At 38.4% G+C, this 26,896-nt stretch overlaps 1 protein-coding gene across 1 annotated transcript in view; it reads left to right on the top strand.

The window, feature by feature from the left end:
* LOC128110505 (cation channel sperm-associated auxiliary subunit beta-like) overlaps positions 1 to 26,896 on the top strand; it is a 158,679-nt gene that overhangs the window by 55,418 nt on the left and 76,365 nt on the right. Inside the window, exons 9-14 of the mRNA XM_052738200.1 lie at positions 860 to 892; positions 12,380 to 12,446; positions 12,834 to 12,880; positions 13,506 to 13,655; positions 15,007 to 15,165; positions 18,049 to 18,193. Of these exons, the coding sequence (XP_052594160.1) occupies positions 860 to 892; positions 12,380 to 12,446; positions 12,834 to 12,880; positions 13,506 to 13,655; positions 15,007 to 15,165; positions 18,049 to 18,193 (601 nt within the window). The remainder of the gene's footprint in view (positions 1 to 859; positions 893 to 12,379; positions 12,447 to 12,833; positions 12,881 to 13,505; positions 13,656 to 15,006; positions 15,166 to 18,048; positions 18,194 to 26,896) is intronic.

Genomic DNA, 26,896 nt, shown 5'->3' with positions numbered 1-26,896 from the left:
TTAATATCTTCTGTGGTATAAAAAGAAATAGTTTTCAATTTACTTATGAATAGTATATCTTAGAACTAAAATTAAAAAGATGCAAAGCATGATATCACAACCTTTTCCTTCGCTTCATAATATTTGAATTATGTGTTGAAATTGGCATTAGTTTTATTGCTGTACCATTTATGGTAAATTTTAAACATATACAATGGGAAAGACATCATCTATCTGTGTATTTATTTATTGGATAATATGTTTCCAAAATGCTATAGGGTAACTTATATAGCTAGATGTTATATTAAAATTAACAGAAATTAAATGTCAAAGAAATGATACTAGCCTAAGATGATGGAGATGCTAACTACCCTGATAAGATAATTACATACTGTACAAAAATATTGAAATATCATGCTGTCCCCATGCATGTGTAAAATTACAAGTTAATCAAAAATAAAGCAGACCCCAAAATTCTTCATATACCTGAGAATCAGTCCTGTTGGGAAATTTGTGATAGGGCAACTGAAAATTATTCGACAAGGAAGCAAGAAAAAGTGAGGTTGAGACTGTTTATCCAGGCCTAGCTACAGAGACTAGAAAGTTTCCACAGGCAGAAAGACAGAGGAAGAAAAGATAACATAACTGTGGGACAAAGAGAAGAAAAATATACATACCATGAAGTTCCATCAAGAGACTGGAGGAGAAGCTACATTAACGTTTGGCCATAAACCTGCTGGAATACAAAAGAAAACAAAGGGTGTTTTTGTGTGAGTGTGTGGTACAGCCTTAAATACAAAGGTTTGTTACACCTTTTGAAAAGCAACTAAATTTTTAACTTTCTTTTTTTTCTTCCTCTTTCCTCCTCTTCTTCCTCCAGCTTTCAAGAGCAGACTTTTGTGGTTTTGAAAGGGTAAGACTTTTGATTTTCTAATATGGTTTATAAGATACATATTCACTTGGTAACTTGCAAAACAATAATTCACAATCTAGATATTTCTTGCTACCATAAAATTATTTTCAGTTTAAACTAAAAACATATTTCCATAACTATCGGGCCCTGGTCATTTCAGCAGGCACCTTTCCTCTAATGGGTTCTCTCTTGGCTTGTGGAGATTGCTCAGGCCATGCTCTACATAAAGATGACCAGAAGAAGAGGGTGAGGCCTGGAATCTGGCAAAAGTTTTACTTCCCAATCCACCTGCCCTGACTCTACCCAGAAAATGGAGCCCTGCCATTTTGGACAAAAACTGCCATGGGATCTGACCACAAGTCTACTTCTGTCCTTTGGGGGCACTCTTTCCTCTATTAGTTTGCTTCTCTGTTACAAAATCAGTCTGCCATATAAGGCCATTCTCAACACATAAGCATACATGTCAGTTTTGAAACTGCAAGGAAAATTATAAATATTCATTCCCAGGCCTTCGGATGTCCCCTTCCATTCTGTCTTGTGTTGTACACAGTCACTACAAGAAAGAAACCAAACTTACTTCTCAGGAACCAAATACAACTAATTGTGATATCAAACTATTGGTGGGAGGAAAAGTGAAATAGAGAACTGGGAAATCAGTAGAGAAAATAAACAAACGATGGAAAGAACAAATGGAAATATTTTATCTCTTATCTCAAATTCATATGCTCAGATTCAGCCAATGACCAATCAAAAATGTTGTGTGCTAATGATGTAGCTCAATGGTAGAGTCTTTACCTTGCATGCTTGGGCTCTGAGTTCAATTCCCAGCAACACCAATGTACTCAGTATATACAAATATTGACTTGTGGTTTTACTGAAATAGAATGCAGAAATTGTTTCCCCAAACTCAGGGCACTCTGTTTAAACAGTAGAATATGAACTACAATAATGAGATCATGTCTCGTGGCAACACAGGGCAGCAAAGGAAAGGCAAGTAGAGGATCCTGCAGAGAGAGCTCACCCTCAGAACTCCAGGAACTATCAAATGGTTTTTCTTATCAATGGGGGGGGGGGGGGACTTTGAGAGACCAGAGAGAAGACTGCTAGAAAGGAGAGCTGAGTATTTTTGGAGCCTCATGTGACAGGCTGAAGGACACCATCAGGGAAAGGCTTTCCATGATGAAATTCCAATGTGTGGAAACAGCCACTCAATAAAGTAGAGAGCATTGCCTTCTCACATTCTGGCATTGCCAGAGTTTGATGTATTCTGAAAAGCACTCTTGAGTTCTCCCTTCAAAACTATGTCTGAGCTCATCTGGGGTTCCAGCAGAACACAGTCATTAAAATCAAGTATGTTTGAGAATGGTAGTGGTAAAGCAGAGCAACAAAATTTAGTTAACAAAATCATGAGCATACACAGAGTAACTACTATGCTCATTGTTATTGACTCTGAAATGTTAAAAGAAAATAGGAACACTGAGTACTACCATGCTCATTGTAGACTCTGAAATGTTAAAAAAAAAATAGGAACACTGAGTACCACCATGTTCATTGTTATTGACTCTGAAATGTTAAAAGAAAATAGGAACACTGAGTTATTACTGTGCTCATTGTTATTGACTCTGAGATATTAAAAAAAAAAAAAAGAAGCATGACATGGTGGCACATGTCTTTAAACCCAGTACTTGGGAAGCAGAGGCAGGCAAGATCTCTGTGAGTTCAAAGCCAGCCTGGTCTCATCTACATGATGACTTCCAGGACAGCCAGGACTGAAACACTATCTCAAAACAAACAAAAAAGAAGAAGCAGAAGAGAGAAAAAGAAAGGAGGAACAGAAAAGAAAGGCAACCAACATGCATTAGGAGTTTTTGTAGCACAAAAAGACTTTCTGGGACTAAATTCCACAATTGTCATTAAAAGTAAAATAAAATGATGGCTAGCATAGTCACTGAGTAGATGCAGACTAGTGCCGCAGAAGGGGAAGATGAAGAAACATCTCCATGTTTGGGAGAAGTTGCTAGAAATTTCAGAGCAGTGATGATCCTTCAAGAAGAGGTCCAGAAGTTCTACAAGGTGAGTGATACAGTTCTCAGAAGGGAGACCAGGTCCCTCACACCTGAGAACATCATAAAACCTTTGCTTGCCTGTCTCTGATTTGAATATGATTGGAAGTTCTTTCTCCCTGCATGTTGGTCCTTTTATGTTTAAGTAGGAGAAAAAGTGTCTTTTTCCTTCTTCCTGTGAATTGCATCTCTGTCTGATTCTTGTGATGATGAAGGAACCCACTGACTTGGCAACAGAGTCGTACTAAAGTAAGCACTCAGTAAACATTGTTGAACAAATAGATTAGCAGTTTACTTTGGAAGAGAAATAGAATTTTCAGAAAGAAATGAAAACAAAGAGCAACAAAATAATAGAAGACAATTGCAGTGAAATTGAAAATGATCCAAGTCTAAGGATCTAGATCAGTTGGTAGAATATGTGGCTAACATACACTAAGCCCTGGGTTCCATTGCCAGGACTTCATATATTAGGCATGATTATGCACAACTGTGATCCCAGCACTCAGGATTATAAGGTCATCCTCATGGCAAGTTAAAGGCCAACCTAGGCAACATGAGAGTCTGTCTTTAAAAATATTAAATGAATGGCAAGCTTGGGGGAAAAAAAGCACATATACTCAAATTCTAGTAATTCTCCTAAACTGGAAGATTAGAGAGAAATGGTACCCAAGTTTCCTGTGATCGTTGATTTTGATTGTTAACTTGACTGATATGATAGATTCCTAAAGCATTTGGTAAAGCACACTTCTCGATATATCTGTGAGGGTGTTTCCAGAGTGCTTCAGTGCAGATCCTAAGATGGGGAGAGCCACCCTGAAGGCATGTCAAGCCATACAGTAGCCTGGGTTGAACTAAAAGGTGGAAAGACAAGTTCACGGGAAGACAGGCTGGACTCTTCTTGGTGGGGAGCAGGTATTTGTGCATTTTTTCTCTGCCACCATGGACTATAGGAGAACATCAGAGAGCAAATTCTCTAGCCTGTGAACATGGACTTGCATCAACAATTCCCCAGGTTGCTTCCAAGTCTTCTCTTTGGACTTGGGTTGTGTAATTGGTCCTTTTTGTTCTGAGGGTTCCAGCTTCTTGGCCTGAGAAACAACTGATTTTCTAGCTCTCTACTATGTGGAGCCATGGGGGACAAATTAATCTGTGACTGTATAATCCAATCTAATAAATCGCCTGTTGTGTATGTTATATTGATTCTGTTCCCTTAGGAAACCTCACCTAAAAATGTTCTAAATAGGGAGAACAAACACCAAACATGCCTCACTGTTAGATCCCATTAAAAGAATCGCTGACACTCAAAGACAGTGAAATCAGTATCTACACACTATTGATACAAAAGAACCAAAGTCCAGAACAAAAGAAATGAATGAGAATGGGTGCTTCAATTAAGTACAAGGCAAAAAGTTGAGGAAATAGTGATGAGCAGTGACTGACTGGTTAAGTGTCTGATGAGGGACCACTTCCTGGTTCACAGACAGCTGTCCCTTCCCTATGACCTTACTTGGCAGAAGGGGTGGGGATAGATCTCTGGATTCTGTATAATAAGAGCACTGGTCTCCTTCAAATCAGGAAAGGCATCAAACTCTTCTACCTAATCACCTCCCAAAGGCTTGCCTCCAAATATCCTCTTGAGGACAAATGACAGAAACCAAACTAAACTGATTTCAGCAAAAGAGAGGAAGCTGTTGGCTCTTTGAAATCATAGGGAATTTAAAGGGTGAGTCTGACTTCCTGACTAGCTGGATTCCCTTGAATATCAGATGTCCACGGGTCTCTGTTCTCAAATTTGGCTGTGCTGTTCTTTACACTAGCTTTATTCTAAGTAACTGTGATGTCCACGGGTCTCTGTTCTCAAATTTGGCTGTGCTGTTCTTTATACTAGCTTTATTCTAAGTAACTGTTCCCCATCCATTAGTAAGAATAGCTGCCAGGCTTGTAGCTACATTTGGCTGTCCCAAAAGGAATAAAGTCTCTCCTTCATCTCTAAGGGTGGTTTTCATTGCTCATGTGATCCAAGTCATGTGTTTATTCCTAACATGTGACTCTGGGTCAGGACAGTATTCTGGACTCATCCTTGGCATGAGGTCAGTCTCATATAAATTAAATCATCCCTAAGGACAATCACTTGGCTGTTTCAGTTTGGATTCATGTAGAAAAATGCAGGAATAATCTAAACAGAAGGAAGAGGCATAATTCAATGCCCAAAAAGGTTCTATAAAAATTTCCCAGATTAATAATAAAAATACTATCCTGAAACCTGAAGTCTTTTATGAGAATCCAAAAGTTTTATTTTAACAGCTTAATTTGAGTGATGATATAGCATAATATAAAAAAAGTCATGGGCCATTCACTCTTAAATGGCCTTTTTGTTTCATTAATGTTTTTTTTCTTTAACTTCATCAATATTTTTTCTATTAAGAAAATTTTTTCATTCATTTTACACACCAATCAAAGACCCCCTCTTCCCTCTCTCCTCCAGCCCCCAAGCCTCCCCACTCACAACCTACATGCCCCATTTCCCCCCACATGAAGGCAAGGGCCTCTCATGGGGAGGCACATCCAGTAGAGGCAAGTCCAAGCCCTTCCCCCTGCCTCAAGGCTGCACAAGGTGGCCCATCATAGGTAGTGGGCTCTGGAAAGCCTGCTCATGCACCAGGGATGGATTCTGATCCTACCACCAGAGGGGCCCCCAAGCAGATCAAGTTACACAACTGTCTCAATATGCAGAGGGCCTAGTCCAGTCCCATGCAGGCCCAACAGCCATTGATCCCACCTTCATTAGTTCCCACTAGTTTGGTTTGGTCATCTTTGCAGGTTTCCCCATCATGATCCTGATGTACTTGCTCATAGAATACCTCTTCTCTCTCTTTGACTGGACTTCTGGACTCTGCGTGGGGTTTGGTTGTGGATCTCTGAATCTGCTTCCATCAGTCATTGGAGAAAGGCCCCGTGATGACAGGGTATTCACCAGTCTGATCACTGGGGTAAGCCATTTCAGTTCAGGCACCTTCTCCACTATTTCTTATAGACCAAGTTGGGGTCATCCTTGGGAATTGCTGAAACTTCCCCAACCCAGTTTCTATATCCCCCATGATATGTCCCTCTATCATGGTATCTCTTTTATTGCTTTCCCACTCCATCCCTGTTCCAGCTCAACCACCCCTTTCCCTTATGTTCTCATCCCTTATCCCCTACCCTCCATTGCCCACCCCTAATCCCCAGTCTACTCATGGAAATCTCATCTATTTCCCCTTCCCAGGGTAGTCCATGTATCCCTCTTTGTGTCATCCTTGATAGCTCACTTCTCTGGAGTTGTGGCATATTGTCTAGTTTTCTTTACTTTACATCTAGTATCCACTTATAAGTGGCTACATACCATGTTTGTCCTTCTGAGTCTGGGTCACCACACTCAGGATGATATTTTCTAGTTCCATCCATTTGCCTGCAAATTTCATGATGTCATTGTTTTTCTCTGCTGAGTAGTACTCCACAGTTATATATACCACGTTTTCTTAATCCATTCTTTGGTTGAGGGGCATCTAGGGTGTTTCCAGGTTCTGGCTATTACAAATAATGCTGCTATGAACATAGTTGAGCATGTATCCCTGTGGTATGATTGAGCATTCCTTGGGTAATTGCCCAAGAGTGGTATAGCTGGGTGTTGAGGAAGACTGAGTTCCAATTTTCTGAAAAACTGCCACATTGATTTCCAAAGTGGCTGTACAAGTTTGCACTCCCACCAACAGTGGAGGAGTGTTCCCCTTGCTCTACATCCTCTCTAACATAAGCTGTCTTCAGTGTTTTTGATCTTAGCCATGCTGACAAGTGTAAGATGGTATCTCAGATTTGTTTTGATTTGCATCTCCCTGATGACTAAGAATGCTGAGAAATTTCTTAAATGACTTTTGGCCATTTGAGCTTCTTCTATTGAGAATTCTCTGTTTAGCTCTATAGCCCATATTTTTAAATTGGACTGTTAGGTATTTTGATGTCTAGTTTCTTGAGTTATTTATATATTCTGGAGATCAGCCCTCTGTCAGATGTGGGGATAGTGAAGATCTTTTCCCATTATATAGGCTGTCATTTTGTCTTATTTACTGTGTCCCTTGCCTTACAGAAGCTTCTCAGTTTCAGAAGGTCCCATTTATTAATTGTTGCTCTCAGTGTCTGTGCTACTGGTGTTATATTTAGGAAATGGTCTCCTGTGCCAATGTGCTCAAGACTATTTCCTTTCTCTTCTATCAGATTCTGTGTAACTGGTTTTTATGAGGTCATTGATCCACTTGGACTTGAGTTTTGTGCATGGCAATAGATATGGATATATTTGCAGTCTTTTACATGTTGATGTCCAATTATGCCAGCACCATTGTTGAAGATGCTTTCTTTTATCCATTGTACAGTTTTGGCTTCTATGTCAAAAATCAGGTGTTCATAGGTATGTGGGTTAAGGTCAGGGTCTTCAATTTGATTCCATTGTTCCACATGTCGATTTTTATGCCAATACCAAGCTGTTGTTATTACTATGGCTCTATAGTAGAGTTTGATGACACCAATGGTGATGCCTCCAGAGGTTGCTTTGTTGTGCAGAATTCTTTTAGCTATCCTGGGTTTTCTATTTTTCCAAATGAATTTTAGTATTGTTCTTTCCTGATATGTGAAGAATTGTACTGGGATTTTGATGGGGATTGCATTGAATCTGATGATTGCTTTTGGCAAGATTGTCATTTTTACTATGTTAATCCTGCATATTTATGAGCATGGGAGATCTTTCCATTTTCTGATATCTTCTTTAGTTTCTTTCTTCAGAGACATAAAGTTCTTGTCATAGAAGTCTTTCACTTGCTAATTTAGATTTTATATTATTTGTGTCTATTGTAAAGGGTGATTTTTCTCTGATTTCTTTCCCAGCCCATTTATAATTTGTACACGGAGGGATACGGATTTATTTAGCTAATCTTGTATCCTGCCACATTACTGAAGGAGTTTATCAGCTCTAGGAGTTCGCTTGTAGAGTTTTTGAGGTCACTTATGTACACTCTCATATCATCTGCAAATAGTGAAAGTTTGACTTCTTCCTTTCCAATTTGTGTCCCCTTGATCTCCTTTTGTTGTCCTATTGCTCTAGCTAGAACTTCAAGTACTATATAAAATAAATATGGGCAGAGTGGACAATCTTCTCTTGTTCCTGATTTTAGTGGAATCATTTTGAATTTCTCTCTATTTAATTTGATGTTGGCTGTTGGCTTGCTGTAAATTGTCTTTATTATGTTTAGGTATGTTCCCTGTATTCCTGATCTCTCCAAGACCTTTATCATGAAGGGGTGTTGGATTTTGTCAAAGGCCTTTTCAGCATCTCATGAAATGATCATGTCGTTTTTGTCTTTCAATTTGTTTATATGGTGTATTACATTGACAGATTTTTGTATGTTGAATGAACCTTGCATCTCTGGGATAAAGCCTACTTGATCATGGTAGATAACTTTTTTATGTGTTCTTGAAGTCTCTTTGCCAATATTTTATTGAGTATTTTTGTATCAATGTTCATGAGGAAGATTGGTCTACAACTCTCTTTCTTTGTTGCATCTTTGTTTGGCTTGAGAATCAGAGTAACTATAGCCTCATAGAAGGAGTTTGGTAGTGTTCCTTCTGTTTCTATTGTGTGGAAGAATTTGAAGATTATTGGTATTAACTATTCTTTGAAAATCTGGAAGAATTATATGTTGAAACCATCTGGTCCTGGGCTTTTTTTGGTTGGGAGACTTTTAATGACTGATTCTACTTCCTTAGGGCTTATTGATCTATTTAAATAGTTTATCTGGTCTTGATTTTACCTAGGTAAGTTGTAGCTATCCAGAAAAATTATTCATTTCTTTTAGATTTTCCAATTTTGTGGAGTACAGGCATTTGAAGTATGACCTGATGATTCTCTGGATTTCCTCAATGTCTGTTGTTATGTCTCCCTTTTCACTTCTGATTTTGTTAATTTGGACGCTCTCTCTGCCTTTTGGCTAGTCTGGATAAGGGCTTGTCTATCTTGTTGATTTTCTCAAAGAACCAACTCTTTGTTTCATCAATTCTTTGTTTTGTTCTCTTTGTTTCTATTTTATTGATTTCAGCTCTCAATTTGATTATTTCCTTGCCTCTATTCCTCCTGGGTGACTTTGCTTCTTCTTCTTCTAGAGCTTTCAGGTATTCTGTTAAGTCACTAGTGTGAGATTTCTCCAACTTCTTTATGTGGGCACTTAGTGCTATAAATTTTCCTCTTAGCACTGCTTTCATAGTGTCCCATAAGTTCAGGTATGTAGTACATTCCTTTTCATTGATCTCTAGAAAGTCTTTAATTTCTTTATTTCTTCCTTGACCCATTAGTGATTCAGCTGAGCATTATTCAGTATCTATGAGATTGTAGGATTTCTGTAATTTTTGTTGTTATTGAAATCTTACTTTAAATCATGATTGTCTAATAGAATATAGGAGGTTATTCCATTTTTTTTGTATCTATTGAGATTTGCTTTGTAACCAAGTATGTGGTTGATTTTAGAGAAGGTTCCATGAGGTGCTGAGAAGAAGGTATATTCTTTTTTTTTTTAGGTTGGAATGTTCTGTAGATATCTATTAAGTCCATTTGAGTCATAACATCAGTTAAGCCCCTTATTTCTCTGTTATATTTTGATCTGGCAGATCTGTCCAGTGGTGAGAGTAGGGTATTTAAGTTTCCCACTATTAATGTGTGGAGTTTTATGTGTGATTTAAGCTTTAGTAATGTTTCTTTTACATATGTGGCTGCCCTTGGGTTTGGGGCATAAATGTTCAGAATTGAAACTTCATCTTGTTGGATCTTTCCTGTGATGAGTATGTAATGTCCTTCTCAACCTCTTTTCATTGATTTTACTTTGAAGTCTATTTTGTTGGATATTAGGATAGCTACACCAGCTTGCTTCTTAAGACCATTTGATTGGAAAGTCTTTTCTCAGCCTTTTACTTGAGGCAGTGTCTATCTTTGATGTTGAGTTGTGTTTCTTGTGTGCAGCAGAAGGATGGGTCCTGATTTCATATCCATTCTGTTATCCTGTGTCTTTTTATAGATGAATTAATTCCATTGATATTAAGGGATATTAATGACCAGTGATTGTTACTTCCTGATGTCTTTTGGTGTTCGTGTGTGTGTGTGTGTGTGTGTATTTCTTTTCTTTGGGATTTACTGCTGTGGGGTTATCTATTGCCTGTGTTTTCATGGGTGTATCTGAATTCCTTAGGTTGGAATTTTCCTTCTAGTGCTTTCTATAGGGCTAGATTTGTGGACAGGTATTGTTTAAATCTGTTTTTGTCTTGGAATGTCTTGTTCACTCTGTCTAAGATGATTGAAAGTTTTTCTGGGTATATTAGTCTAGGCTGGCATCCATGGTCTCTTAGTTTCTGTATTACATCTGTCCAGGTCCTTCTGGCTTTCACAGTCTCCATTGAGAAGTCGGGTGTTATTCTGATAGGTCTGCCTTTATAAGTCACATGGACTTTTTCCTTTGCTGCTCTTAATATTCTTTCTTTATTCTGTTTGTTTAGTTGTGTCGAGGGGAATTTTTGGGGGGATCTAGTCTGTTTGGTGTTCTATAGGCTTCTTATATCTTCATAGGTATTTCCATCTTTAAGTTGGGAAAGTTTTCTTCTGTGATTTTTTTGAATATATTTTCTGTGCCTTTGAGTTAGTATTCTTTTCCTTCTTCTGTTCCTATTACTTTTAGGTTCGGCCTTTTCACGGTGTCCCAGATTTCCTGGACATTTTGTGTTATGATTTTTTGACTTTGGATATTTTCTTTGACTGACGAATCTATTTCCTCTATTGTATCCTCTACACCAGAAATTCTCTCTTCCATCTCTTGTATTCTGTTGGTTATGCTTGCCATCTGTGTTTCCTGTTCGTTTACTCAGATTTTCTATTTCCAACACTCTTTCTGTTTGTGTCTTCTTCATAATTTCTGTTTCACTTTTCACGTCTTTAATTGTTTTCCTCACATGATTAATTTCTTTTTCGTGGTTTTCTTGGCTTTTTTAAAAGGGATTTATTGATTTCTTCCAATTTTTTTTGACTTTTCCTCAATTTCTTTATTGATTTCTTCTAATTTTTTGTTTGCCTTTTCCTCAATTTCTTTAGGGGAATTTTTCATTTTTTTTTCTTGAAAGGCCTCTACCATCTTCATGAAGCTATATTTATAGTCGCTTTCTTCTGCTTCTTCTACATTGTGATGTTCAGGTCTTGCTGTTGAACGAGGGCTAGGTTCTGGTGATGCTGTATTGCTGTTTATGTTGTTGTATATATTTTTGCATTGACATCTACCCCTCTCTTCCTTTAATAAGTATAAGAGGTGACTGTGTCTGAACAAGTTGCTATTGGTCCACTCTTGTGTTATTGTGTGTCTGTGTCTCACGGGGCCCTTCTGAGTCCAATGTTAGCTCTTGGTCTAATTGGAGCTGGCAGATTCTGTGTCTCAGGGAGCTGCTCATAACTCAACCCAAGTTAGTTGATTCTGTGACTCATGGAGCCATTCTTGGTCTTATTAGAGCTCTTGATCCATTCAGAGAGGACAGAGTCTGTGTTCTCAGGCAGATGGGTATTAGGGCAGGGTGTATAGAATACAGGGTTGGTTCAATGGGGGGGGTTGGTGGGGGAGGCTTCCCGCAGGAGTTTACCCTGCTGAGTGGCAACTGAGGCAGAGTTTGTGGTGAAAGGTTTAAGGAGTTTCTTGTGGGGGAGTCAGAAAGATAATTCATAGCCAAGAACATCCACATGCCTTTGTATTTCCTTCAGTGACTGGTGACAATGTGCATTCCAGTTTCTTGGCCCCATTCTGCAACCTCTTACATGTGCACAGTTTTTCTATCTTAATTTGCCTCATGGCCACAGATTATCAAAACCTTGGAATTTTTAAAGTAAATTTGTAACTGAAAGTTTTCCTGTGTCCCACCTGGCCTGCAGTCAGGACAAATGTCTCTCACTCACCAGTCCCGCAGCCACTTGGACCCAAATAAACACACACAGGCTAATATTATTTTTAAACTATGGCCATGGCAGGCTTCTTGTTATCTAGTTCTTATATCTTAAATTAACCCATTTTTATAAATCTATACTCTGCCATAAGGCTTGTGGCTTATCAGTACTTTTACACCTTGCTTCTCATGGCATTGGCTGGCAGTGTCTCCTCTGCTCTGTCTTTCTCCTTCCTCTCTACCTGTTTGGATTTTCTGCCTGGCCTGCCTCTAAGCTGCCATGCCATAGGCCAAATGGCTATATTTATCCACCAATCAGAGCAACATATTATCACAGCATAAACGAAAGACATTCCCCCATCATAAATTTCTTTCTGTTTAAAATCCTAACTCCAGATATGACCCAATTACTATTTTCATTTATGTATTTTTATAGGTTGACTATATCAAAGGAAAACTGTGGTATAATGAAAAATGTTTTGCAAACAGAGAAAGTTTTGAAGGTAAATTTTATGTCATGTTAGTAGACTTTTGTCACTATAGATTACATAAAATGCATTAAATTCAAAATTTAATAAAATGTGATAATGATTATATATGAATTAGTGGCCTGAAAATGTGAAAGCCAGGCTTGGTAGTGGTTTATACTTGTTATTCCTTTAACACTCTGGAGGCGTAAACAGGAACACTGCAGGCTTAAGGCTACCCTGGGCTACATACTGACAGCTTTTCTAAAAATGAATGGAAATGACACTCCTGCCTAAATGATCCATTAATAGATGGTGCACAACTGGCATTGATTGTATGTGGGCAGCTTTACTAACACTAACTCTTCCTAAGGCTGTACATGTAGATGTCATTCATAATTTCTTCACTTTTGTACTTTACAGTTGATTATGTTACTATCACTTTCGACAGAAACAGGACCCTAAGTGAGGTATGATATAGAACACTTTCAAAGGTAGGACATTTTGTTAAGCATAATTTCAAGAATTGTTGTTCATCTAAAATATGGTACTTAAACACACAGAAAAACTTAACCACCCCCAGTGGTGTCTCCTGGTAGACTTAATAGCAGATACCTACTTTTGTTAAAACCCAGTGACTCTAGCCAAATAATCCATACCAGAGAAGAAACTTTCTTTGAAGTGTCTTCTGAAATTGAATCCACCCCAAAGAAAGTAATAGATATTAAAGAATTAAAACTATGATTTGTGAGCCAGGTGTGGTGGCACACAGCTGTAATTCTAGCAATCAGTAGGTGGAGGCAGAAGAATCACAAATTCAATATGAACTTGGATGAAAGAGTTCTAGGCCAGCCTAGGTTCACATAGTAAGAACATGTCTTAAGAAGCCTTTGTATACTTGTGTGTATGTGTATGTGTGTGTGTGTGCGTGCACACACACACACACACGTGCACATGTACATGTGTGAGAGAGAGACAGAGAGAGAGTGACTGATTTATATGTGGCCTGTCAGAACAACACAATGACTCATTAGCTTATTTTCTACAATAACTAGTTGTGTTAACAATATTAACTCCTCTTTTCTCTGTTTATAGTCCAGTTCTTGTTTTTATAGTAAAGAACCATTTCTTCACTGGTTGCCTTGCTTACCTTCTACTTTTAAAAGAGCAAACTCTCTTCCACATGTGATAACATTTCTTATTGACCAAGAAACTAAAACTGGAATTTATCTCTTCCATAATCGGGTAAGTCTTACAGCTCAGAGCTGTTTGCTCTATCACCAAGCACTTCAAATTGTCTTAGCAGACATCATTTCCAATTTGTCATGATCTCAGGAATAGAAACTTATAAAATTACTTAAGATCTATAGAATAGTTTGGCACTGAAGTTTTTTTTATTATTTGTCATTCAAGCTGATGAAAATTAAAGTCATGATGCCAGTTGCTTCCTGATTGTTCTACACTCATTCTCCAGGGGAGTATACAACGAATATTTTCCATATAAATCTAAACTTCTTTGAAAGGGTTAGTTTAGATGAACAATAGCAAAAAAGGGAACCCATGTCACAGATACATATTTTCTGTTTTATAAGTCCTTAAATGTGGCTATTAATTAGAATTATTCTCAGAGTCATTAGAAAATTTAGGGGTTCTCTCACTGGCTGTTCAGCACTCACTTCTAAGTGTGACATATATATCACCCCTCAAAAGCCCATGTAACATTAAAATAAGCTGCTTTTTCAGCTGCATTGTTTTCAAGGTAGGGTCTCCCTATGTAGCATTGGGTATCCTCAAGCTCACACTGACATGCCTGCTTCTGAGTCTGAGTGCTAGGATTAAAGGCATGTGCCACCATGCCTGCCTATGATGAACATGCTTTAGATTAAACTGATGTTTTCCTGGGGAAAAAAGTTACCTTTATGGTAGAAAGGTTTCAGGAGAACAACAGGAAAGGAGCAGGTAGTAGTGTTTGTCCATGTAGGTATCTCTCTCAGAGCCATAAGACTCCCCTGGAAAAAAGATTTAGGATAGATCTTATTTGCTCTCTTTTTTTCTGAGAGTAGATCTTCTGTGGAAATGGTTGGCAGTTTCATTTCCAAGAATTTGCTGCTTTTAGTCAAACAAGAACAGAGCTAAGACAGCTTTCCCTGCTGTGTATCAGTGAAAGTCTTCATCTTAACTTTATCTTTATACCAAGATGGCATTTATAGGGTGTCACGGTCTTGTTCCTTCCAAGACTATGACCCAATAGAATTGGGATTTTTGTCAGGTACCCACATGTGTCATGAAAGGCATGAACACAGACACTGGAGTCTATCTAGTTATTTTAGTAATGACTTGCAAACCTCTCAATGCCATTTATTATACAACTTTGAACAAATTCCTTAGTTTCCTATACTACATCTCAGCATCTATAAAATGGACAGGTAGAGGTAATGAGTAGAGTTACCAGTGATTGCTAATCTTTCCATTTCTTTGATGTGATAAAGGGTATGCCCCGGTCTTAATTTAAACTGAGTCATGAGAAAGTCTAGAAATTATTACATGGACAAAGAATGACAGAATAAGTCTTATGACTTCCTTGTGTTTTATCTAGAATTCCAAAAGAACCTCTGTCTCTGTGTCAGTGCTCAAGAATGACATACCAAATTCTCAACCAAAATTTCCAAATTTCCAATTTCCCTCCTCATTCTCTTATCCAGTTGGAATGGTGTTCCATCCCCGAAGCCACTTTCTGTATGTTTATGGCAATCAGGTATGAAGCCATAAAATTTATTCTTTTGTAATTAGAGTAAGTAGTCCAGCTTCCTTAGACTGGGTGACTATGTACATAAAGAACAGGAGGACTCTGCTGATCTGGAGGGGAGAAGTAGATGGGAATGCAATACATGTTTATCAACTGTTTGTTTGGGTTAAGCTTAGTGGTCTGTAGTCAGTTGTAACCTTTCAATTTGTTTACTGGCTGATAAAAACGAGCCATGGAGCACCATGGTTCTGAATATTGTCAGGTGTAATCTATTTACAACTCTAGGACCTAGATTTTGCCATTAATCCACTGAAAGTATGTTTTATCTGGTATTTCTGGCACTTGACATTGCCTTCTCTCTCTCTGACTTTGTCTATACATTCTCTTCTGACTCTACTGCTCTCTGAGCTCTTTCTGGTGATGTTCTCTCTTCTCGGGCCTCCAGTCTTGGTAGCCTGAAAGCTTGGTAAAGCTTGGCAAAACACCTCTGTCAACAGCCGTGTTCAAAGTCAGGAGCACAAAATATGTCACATGAAGAAATTCAGTACCAAGAAAGCACTGTGGTGACTTCCAGTGAATGCACACAGTTCACTTTCACAGTGGGACTTCTCCCCTGGAAATGAAAATTATGATGGCTGCAGTTTAGTCAAGAAAGGGAACAGAGTTTCTCTGTGAGATTGTGAGATCCACATGACAGGTTACAGTTTTGCTTCCAAGATACAAGCTCCTCAATCATTAACTTCAAAGTGTGATTTCTATTTTGATAGAAAGTGGCTAAAGACTCCCGAGATTGACAGTCTAATCTAGAATTGTTGTTCACTTGATGACTATCTCAGGACATCTATTGCTTATGAATAACTCCCTCTAGCAATCACACATATGGAAAGACAAGCAGCACCAATCTAAACTCACTGAAAACAATCAGGGAAGCGAAACACAGTGACTCCCACTGGCGATCCCAGCAGACTGGAGGCTGAGGTGGGTGGACTGCTGTCAGTCCAAGGCCAGTTTTGGCTCCAGTGTGAGATTCTGTCTCAAAGAAAAACAACCTGGGCAACAGACAAGGCCTACCAAAAGTTGTTCAGGTTGATTTTTAGCACCTTACCTCATTGTTAATTCATTCAGTCTCTGTCACCTTGACATAACACATACTTGATTTCTACTGAATCTGTGCCTCCCAGCTTGCAAATCTAGTGTATATGTGCATAGAAACCATTTTTATTTTAACAATGCTTATGATTTCTTGGCTTACAATCTCTACTGTATACAGAATTGCAGATGTATAAGGTGACATCCTGGCATTAGGGCTTCTTGAAACTCTCTTATTTTAGTTCCTATACTAACAGTTCAGAACCTCTAATTTCTCCTCTGGCCATTATCATTTTTACCCATACATCCTACTGTGTCTAGATTGCTTCACACAACCTTTAAGCAAATGTCTAACACCCCTGAGCTTGCTTTATCTCAATCTCTGTCCATTTTGATTTCTCTGTATTACCCTGACTGAGATAAAATTCCAACTTTAGCTAAGTTTGCTCTCATTTTTTGCCTTGTGACTGCTTCCTGGTATTTTGTTCTAGAATTCTTAGGCTGTGTGTATAAAACTGATTTTGGAAGAGTTTACTGTACCTGTCAGATTTCATGGCTAGAATGTATGTAAATCAGGAATATTGCCAATAGACTCTATGATTCAAATTTTTCATATGTGTATTTTGACTATGGGCAATAAATGGCTGGAAGTGAATTGAAAAGGCTTTAGATGGTGTTCACAAAACTAGTCTAAGAAATGAGACAGAGTCTCATCCCTCATAATGGACTGAGGAATTAAGAGACCAAACAATCAGAACAACTTTTTTGGAAACAAATATGTAATGGCTAGGATTGATGTGATTTTAAGAATGCTGGCAAAAAAAAAGCCCTGTTAACATAAGCTATAGTGTGAATGATACTTATATTGGGAATAAAAGAGCTGGTGTATTACTAGTCACTTGGGCTTGTGTTCCTATATTTTGTTTTTCTTTGAGACAGAGTATTACACTCTAGTACAGGCTAGCCTGGACAGCACTATATAGATGAAGCTAGTCCTGAACTTGCCTGCTTCAGCCTCCCAAGTGCTAGGATTATAGAATTTTACCTCTATCCCCAGCTTGGAGAGATGAAAAACACATATAGTTGCCACAATATTTAAGGAATACAAGGATATAGGCCTTACAATGGAGGGGAGAATTAAAAAATAACAATAATGAAAGAATTCATGCAAAATATTTTTAACAGGAAAACCTTATAGCTAAAAGAGAAATTACAAGAAGAGGCATTTCAGTGAAATGAAGATAGAAACAAACATGTGAAGAGATGATACAGTTCCTAAGTATCATAAAAATACAAATCGAAAATGCAATATGTGGGGCTGGGAAGTTGGCTCAGCTGGTTTCACTTGCTCTGAAAGCATGAGGACCTGAGTTTAAATCCCCAACACCCGTGTAAAAGGCATGTAAAAAGCATGACTGTGCCTATATATAACAACTGCATTAGGGAGCAGAGACAGACAGATCCAGAGAGGTCACTGTCCAGCCAACACGTCCAAAGCAATAAACTTCCTGTTCAATAAAAGACTTTGTCTCAGTAAGGTAGAGCACACAATAGAGGAATCCATTCAATGTCATCCTGTAGTTTTCCCATGCATGTAACACACACACACACACACACACACACACACACACACACACACACACACACGCCTGCCTGCATATGTGTGACTGAGTTGGTGATGGATATAGAGATATGAAGAAAATAGTACTGCATGGTTTTTCTTTTGTAGGAAAATTAGGCTAATAGCTAATTTTGAAAATTAGAGGCAGTTGTTAGTAAGGTATTATCTCTTTATTCCTTTAGGTATGGCTTTCAATGGATGGTGGCAATACTTTTGAATTAGTGTGTGACTTTCTAAGTAACTATGTAAGGAAGACTGCTCATAGTTTTTATACTTCAGAAATATCTTTGATTACAAAAAATGGAAGGATTTACATGACAAAGGCAGGTAAGGAATTTTCTATCTGGAATTGTAAATTTGTTCTACATGTGAGTAATGGATTTGTTGGATCTACAGAGACAAATCATATGAACAGCCTTTAAAAAAGAAGAACCATGGGTTAGCATGCTGTATTCTCAGTGCTGTGTACTTTTCCCAAACCACATAATTGTACATGCCACAATGGAGATAGAATTTTGCTCCACATGTTATAGACAGCATATCATTTAATACTCACGAACACAATGCAAAAGAAGGTGGTGTTTGCTTTGAGCTTGCTGATAAAGTAGATCATCTTAGGTCACAGAAACTTAAGAGGTGCACTATATGAATGATTGTTTGCCTCCATCTTCTCACAGTGCCCTTGATCAAGCAACAAGGCTGTCAACTAGTTGCACAATGAAAGAAACAGCTAGTAGTGACTGACCTAACCTACCATTGCCTGTTCCCTTCCAATACAGTTGAATGCTGCCAACCAGACTCGGGACCTGAATCATGAAGGGAATGGTCCTCATATCTCTGTATGCCTCTGATCTGCATTTTCATTTTCTCATTCTCTCATTGAGTTTTTGAAATCTTCTTGTAGTGAATTATTTTTCTATTTTGTTAATGATTTTTATTAAAATATGATTACATTATTTCCCCTTCCCTTTTTTCCCCTACCCCCTACCATGTATGTTGCCCCTCTTTCTCTCAAATTCCTATCTTTCATTAAGTGTTGTGAAATGTACACCCACAGGCACACAATCTGTTCAGTCCATATACTGTATATAATAATATATAATGTGATACTACATATATATATAATTTCACCACTGACCACTTGATATGGGCAAACCTATCAGGGTACTCTTTCCTGGGGAAGGCTATTTCTCCTTCTCTCAGCATTCCTTACTTGCCTGTAGTTCTTCCTCTGTTGGTAATTTGTTCGAGTCTTGTTTGGGAGTCATATTGTTGGGACTTCATAGGTATATCTCCCCTGATATTTCTAGTGGGTGCACACAGAAGATACCCTGACTCCCCTTTCTGGCTCTTCCAGTCTTTCTTCCACAATACTACCTGAGCCTATGGTGCAAGAGTTGTATTGTCAGTGTATCAGTTGTAGCTGAGAACCACGTGATCACTTGTTCTCTGCCTTTTGATTAGTTGTGCTTCCCTGTAATGGCTGTCCAGTGAAAATAGAAATTTCTTTGACAAGAGGTGAAAGCTACATTTAACTATGGATATAAGGATAAATATTTAGAATACAATTAGGAATTATGCTGGTTTAGTAAAGTGGTGGTTATAAATTCCCATCCAAGATCCATGATCTCAGAAACCCAGAGTAGTTACTTAGATTTCTACCAGTCGTGACTTCCCTCTTATTGATAAAATAATAAGAGAGCTGTTGATTACCACCAAGATATGTGTCTTAGGGATTCTATTGCTGTGAAGTGACACCATGACCAAGGCAACTCTTATAAAGGAATACATTTAATTGTAGCAGTTCATTTACAGATGAGAGGTTCAGTCCATTATCATCATGGTGGGATATAGTGGCATGCAGGCAGACATGGTGCTAGAGAGGTAGCTCTTGCAGACAACAAGAAATGGTCTGACTCACTGGGAGTAGCTTGAGCATAGGTATAGATGAATTTCTAAGTGGTCTTATTAAATAAAAAACACCGAGCCAAATATAGGGGTGAAAGCCTTAGAGATTAGGGAAACAGGAATAGCCACCAGCTAACCTTACCTCACCACTCCACAGCTTCCAAAGTGAGTTACTTCCTGTCTACCTGTGCCTTTATTGCCTTGCTGTTCTGCCCTCTCATTGGCTCTTAGCCCAGCTACCTTACTTCCTTGTCACTGCCTGTCTGTACAGACCTCCAGGTCTCTATGGTTGATACTGGGATTAAAGGCATGTGTCACCATGCTTGGCTCTGTTCCCTAATATGGCCTTGAACACACAGAGACCCTGTCTGATAAGTGATCAGATTAAGGGCATGTGCTACCACTGCCTGACTTCTATGCTTACTTTAAATGGCTTGCTATTTCCTCTGATCTCCAGGCAAACTTTATTTATTAACATACAAATAAAATATCACCACACATAGGAGACCTAAAGCTCACCCCCACAGGGACACACTTCCTCCAACAAAGCCACACCTCCTAATAATGCCACTCCCTTTGGAGGCCATTTTCCTTCAAACCACATGCCACTATTGTACCCTTAGGGTTATCATGTCATGATGGTAATTGTTGTAATTCATAGGTTTGATAGCTGTGTGGAACTAATGGCTGCTTCCCTCCCTTGGAAGCTTACATGGTACCTTCTGGATGCTTTCAAATCAGATCCAGCATGGATCCTCTGTTCAAACTGCAAGGTGATTTCAGCAATAGGACTTACCATCACCTCTGAGAAACAACCAAGGGCAACAGCAATAGCCTATAATGCTTGGGAAATTTTGGGGCTTCCCAGACCAACAACTTGAGAGTTTCTCATGCCTAGTATTGGGGTTTTTGTTAGATAGTCTGTGGCTCCTGGAGCATTATCAGCCCAGCAGTCCAGGTGAGAAATTTCTTTTCAAAAATTATATGTATGTTTAGATACACACACACACACACACACACACACACACACACACACACACACACACACACACACAATTTTTGGTAAATAGATAATAATATGATTCCTTATGAGGTGGTCATTTTAGAAAAGCTTTCATATACTGGTGAGTAGAAAGTGTATTCCTGAGTGTTTAGGCAGAATGTGATGTAGAGATCTGTTAAATCCATTTGATATATGATGTCATTTAATTCTGATGTTTCTGCATTTATTTACATCCAAATGACCTGTCTGTTGGACAAATGGGTTTTGAAATCACCTACTATGGATGGATTGATGCTAATCTGTGTCTTTAATTCCAATAGTATACTTTTTATGAAAGTGTATGCATTTGAGTTTGGTATGCCTATGCTTAGGAGGGTAGTATCTTCTCAGTTAATTGTGCCCTTTATTAGAATGAAATGTCTCTCTTTATCTCTTCTGGTTAGTTTTAGTTTCAAGTCTATTTTGTCAGATATTAGTATGGCCGCTCTTATTTGATTCCTGGTCTTATTTGACTTTCTATCACCATTTCACTTTATGGTGGTACCCATCTTTAATGCTAAAGTGAATTTCTTGTAGACAACAAATAGGTGCATTTTGTTTCTTGATCCATTCCACCAACCTCTATCTTTTGATTGAAGAATTTAAGCCATTAATATTTGAAATTATTCTTGAAAAAAATCTATGTGTTGTTTGCAGTGATAGTTTGTGTTTCGTGTTTCAGTAATTATAGCTTCTTTTACTTTCTTTGTAGAGTCTCCTGGGTGTGCTTATTCCTCTCTTCAGCTGAAAGTATTGCTTCCTGTATTTTGTTTAGGATTGGTCCACTGGGTATAAGTTCTTTAAGGCTGTTTGGATTACGGAAAGATTTTCTTTATCCTTCAACTATGGCAGCTAGTTTTACTGGGTACAGTAATCTAGGCTGGCAGTTGTTGTCTTTTGGAACTTAGAATATATTGCTCCAGGCTATTCTGGATTTTTAAGTTACCCTGGTAAGTTTTCTTTTTTATGTGTCTTCTTTTTTTCTCTCTCTCGTAGGTTTCAATAGACTAACTTTATTATGTATACTTAGTGTTTTAACTATAATATGCTGTATGGATTTTCTTTTCTGGTCTCTTTTGTTGATTTGGTGTTTGTGTGCTCCTTGTATTTGTATGTGTGTGTCTTTCCTTACTTTGAGGAAGTTTTCTTCTATGATCTTATAGACGATTTGGTCTATACCATTGACCTGGGATTCTTCTCCCTTATCTGTTCTTACAATTCTTGGTCTTTTCATAGTGTCCCATGCTTCCTCTACATTATTTTCCTGTGTTTTTAAAATGTGTTCCTGTTTCTTCTTATTTGGTCTAGATCCTCTACTTTATCTTCAAATCCTGATAGTCTGTCTTCTGCTTGATTCATTCTACTTGCAAGACTTTACAATGTTCTAGTTGTGTTACTGGGTTTTTCAATTCCATAATCATTTTAGCTTGATTCCTCTTCACTGATTCTCTTTATTGAATTCTGTTCTCAAGTTCTGGGTGTCCTCATCATTTCCACAATCCTTAATGTTTGTGTTTTCTTGGCATCACTCAGGCACTTACTCTCTTAGAGCTTCTCTATGAGTTTACCAAGCAGTTTGTGTGCCTTCTTTAAACTCCTTGAACTCTTGGTGACGTTTATGATTGTCCTTTGAAATTCTGTGTCCTGAGGTTTGGATAGGTAATTTTTGTTGGACAACATTTCTATGGAACTGGTGGATTTGGGAGAAGGAAATACTGCCCTGATCTTTCATAGTATGTATTTTTGCAATAAGATCTAGACATGTGGACTTCTTTTGTTAGTTCTGTGTCTATATTAGATGTCAAAGACTGTTACAGAATACAGAATATGTGTGTCAGGTTTAGGCTACAGATTGGATATGGCTTAGATGGAATGAATTCAGAACTCAGGGGCAAGACTGCTGTGCAGGATGTACATCCTGGTTCAAGCCTAGAGTTTGGGGGTAGACCTGAGGATTGGGGAGGGTGAATGGAAGGAAAGATCAGGTGTACTCACCAGTTAGTCCCTGTCATAAGATGTGCAGGACCTGGTTGAGTGAAGAGGTTGGTTGTGCCACAAGAGGTGTCAAGGTCCTCTGTAATAAATTCATTAATGAAGGTCCTTTGATGAAACATATTGAGGAAAGATTACCTTTTATTGTGGGATATACTTGGTCTCAAATTGACTTTTTATTAATTAATTAATTTTATTAAAAATGTTAACATACAAAATGTGGTACATATAAACAATGGAGTACTACTCAGCAGCGAAAAACAATGACATCATGAGGTTTGCAGGCAAATGGATGGAACTAGAAAAAATCATCCTGAGTGAGGTAACCCAGACTCAGAAGGACAAACATGTACTCACTCATAAGTGGATCCTGGATGTAAAGCAAAGGATAACCAGATTGCAACTCACAACTCCAGGGAGACTACCTAGTAAAGAGGACCCTAAGAAAGACACAGGGATCACCCAACAACAGATAAAAAAGTGAGATCTACATGAACAAACTGGGATTGGGCTAGGGGTAATGGAGGGCAAGGGTCATGGGAAAAAGAGCTTAGGAAAGCAGGAGGTCCCAGCTGGATCAGGAACAAAGTGGGAGAACAAGGAAAGAGAATCCATGATAAATGAAGACCCCATGGGAATAGGAAGAAGCAGAGTGCTAGAGAGGTCCTCAGAATGCCACAGATACCTCCACTATAGACTACTGGCAATGGTCGAGAGAGTGCCTGAGCTGACATGCTCTGGTGATCAGATGGCCGAACACCCTGGCTGTCATGATAGAATTCTCATCCAGTGTCTGATGGAAACAGATGCAGCGATCCACAGCTAAGCCCCAGGTGGAGCTCCAGGTGTCCAATCAGCAAGAGAGAGGAGGGATTGCATGAGCGAGAGATATTGACACCATGATTGGAAAAAGCACAGGAAAAAAAAGCCAAACTAGTGGAAACACATGAACTGTGAACCAATGGCAGAGGAACCCCCATGAAACTGGACCAGGCCCTCTGGAACAGTGAGACAGTTGTTTAGCTTGAACTGTTTGGGAGGCGCCCAGGCAGTGGAGCCGGGACATGTCCTTGGTGCATGGGCTGGCTTTTCAGAACCTGGGGCCTATGCTGGGACACTTTGCTCAGCCTTGGTGTAGGGAGGAGGGGACTGGACCTGCCTCAACTGAGTCTACCAGGCTGGGCTGACTCCCCAGGGGAGACCTTGCCTTGGAGGAGGTGAGAATGGAGGAGTAGATTTGGGGGAAGGCTGGGGGATTGGAGGAGGGAGGATGGGGGAATCTGTGGCTGATATGTGAAATTAAGTTAATTACAAAATAAAAATATTATAAAAAAGAAAAAATGTTAACATACAAAATATCTTATTATATTCTTTACCTTCCCCAACTCCTCCCAGGTTCTATCCACCTCCCTACTCATCCAACTTCAAAAAATAAAATAAAAATTAAGACAAAATACCAAAATGAAAAAATAAACACACATACACACACACACACACACACACACACACACACACACACACAAATGGAGTCTGTTTTATGTTGACCAACTACTCCTGGGCAAGGGACCTGCCAGAAATTGGATAGAATCTAGATGTCCATCAACTGATGAATGAATACTGAAAACATGCAACATTTGCACAATAAAATAAATATTATTCAGCTGTTAAGAACAATTAAATTTTTAGAAAACCAGATGGAGCTAAAAGAATCATTCTGAGTGAGTTAACCCAGAACCAAAAAGACAAATAGAGCATATTCTCCTTTATATGGGGATGTTAGCTTTTAAGTTTTGGACATGTGTGTTTCAACTTGAATAACCACAGAGGTTAGGTAGCTATTAAGGGAAATGGTGGGCTTTTAAGCTTTGGACATGTGTGTTTCAACTTGAATAACCACAGAGGTTAGGTAGCTATTAAGGGAAACGGTGGGAAAGGAGGTCCAATTTCTGGCTATTATGAATAGAGCAGCAATGGACATGGATGAGCAAGTATTTCTGGAGTAAGATATAGAGTCCTTTGGATATATGCCCAAGAGTGGTATAGCTGGATCTTGCTGTAGATCTATTCCCAGCTTTCTGAAGAACTGCAACATTGATTTTCATAGTGACTATACATGTTTGCAGTCCCATCAGTAATGATTAAGTGTTCCTCTTTCCCCACATCCTCGCCAGTATGAGCTGCCATTTGCTGTATTGATGTTGGCCATTCTGACTAGTGTAAGAGGAAATATCAAAGTAGTTTTAATTTGTATTTCCTTCACGACTAAAGATGCTGAACATTTTTAAAAAGGTTTTCTCAGCCATTTGTGTTTCATCTTTTAGAATCTCAAAGTAGTTTTGATTTGCATTTCCCTGATGGCTAAGGATGTTGAACATTCCTTTATGTGTTTCTCAGACATTTCTGTTTCATCTTTTGAGAAAACTGTTTAGTTTTAATACCCTTTTTTAAATGTTTTTTCTTGTTAAATTTTTTTTAGTTCTTTATATATTCCAGATACTTATCCTCTATCAGATGTATAATTGGTTAAGATCTTTTCCCATTTTATAGACTGCTGTTTTTTTCTGAATGATAGTGTCCTTTGTGATACAAAAGGCTTCCAGCTTCACAAGGTCCCATTTATTAATTGTTGGCCCTAGTACCTGTTCTACTAGTGTTCTGTTCAGAAACTCTTTTCCTGTGTCAATGAGTTAAAGCATCTACCCTACTTTATCTTCTTTGAGGTCCCTGATCAATATGGAGTTGCATTTTGTACAGAGTAATAAATATGGATCTATTTTCATTCTTCTACATGGACCTATCCAGGTTGACCAGCACCATTTATTGAAGATGCTGTCTTTTCTCCACTGTGTATTTTTGGCTTCCAATTTTGTAAAAAAAATAGGTGTTCATAAGTTGTGGAATTATGTCTGGGTCTTCAATTTGATTCCATTGACCAATGTGTCTGTTTTTATTCCAATACCATGCTACAGCTCTATAGCCCATCGTGAAGTCTGGGGTGCTTATACCTTCAGCAGTTCTTATATTATTTAGGATTGTTTTATCCATCCTGGTTTGTGTGTATGTGTGTGCATGTTTCTATATGAAGCTGAAGGTTTTTCTTTCAATTTCTGTGAAGAATTGTGTTGAATTTTTGATGGGGATTGCATTGAATCTGTAGATTGCTTTTGATAGGATAGCAATTTTCATAGAATAAATCTTACCAACCCATGAGCATGAGAGATCTTTCCATATGCTTTTATCTTCTTCAGTTCCTGTCTTCAATGTCTTAAATTTTTTATTACACAGGTTTTTCACTTGTTTGGATAGAGTTATCCCAAGATATTTTATTTTTTCAGGCTATTATGAAAGGTACTGTTTCTCTGATTTCTTTCTCAGTGTGTTTGTCATTGCATATGGGAAGACTACTGATTTGATGTGTTAATTTTATATCCTGACTTTCTAAAAGTGTTTACCAGCTGTAGAAAGTTCCTATTGGAATATTTAGGTCATATATATGTAGATATACATATATATCTACACATATATATATTATTTCAAATTATGATACTTGGACTTCTTCCCTTCCTGCTTGTATACCATTTGCTCTCTTTCACTTGTCTTATTGCTGTAGCTTTAACTTTAAGTACTTTCAATTACTACGTTGATTAGGTATGGAGATGAATGGACATCCTTGTCTCATTCTTATTTTAATGGAAATGCTTTGACTTTCACTTCATTTAGATTTATGTTGGCTGTGGGCTTGCTATAAATTGCCTTTCTTATGTTGAGATATGTCCCTTGTATATTTGGTCTCTCAAGGATTTTTATCATGAAGGTATGTTGGATTTTGTCAAAGCCCATTTCTGTATCTAATGATATGATTGTGTAATTTTTGTCTTATTGTTTGTGTGGTAGATTTTGTTTACTGATTTACATATGTTGAATGGTCCCTACTTCTCTGAGATGAGCCTACAGAAGCATCCCCTTCACATGCTTCAGCAGATGGGGTGGATGTTGGGGTAGGCCAATTCATATGCCTAGTTCTGGGCCTGGATAGTTGCAGGGTCTGCCAGCTCTCCCCTGCCTTCACCACTAGGGTGAGCTCTCCA

Source organism: Peromyscus californicus, unplaced genomic scaffold (genome assembly GCF_007827085.1).
Source record: "Peromyscus californicus insignis strain IS unplaced genomic scaffold, ASM782708v3 Scaffold_15__1_contigs__length_86483966, whole genome shotgun sequence".
Taxonomy (NCBI): Eukaryota; Metazoa; Chordata; class Mammalia; order Rodentia; family Cricetidae; genus Peromyscus; species Peromyscus californicus.
The sequence above is the reverse complement of the archived record's forward strand: the minus strand, read 5'-3'. Positions and strand labels throughout refer to the sequence as shown.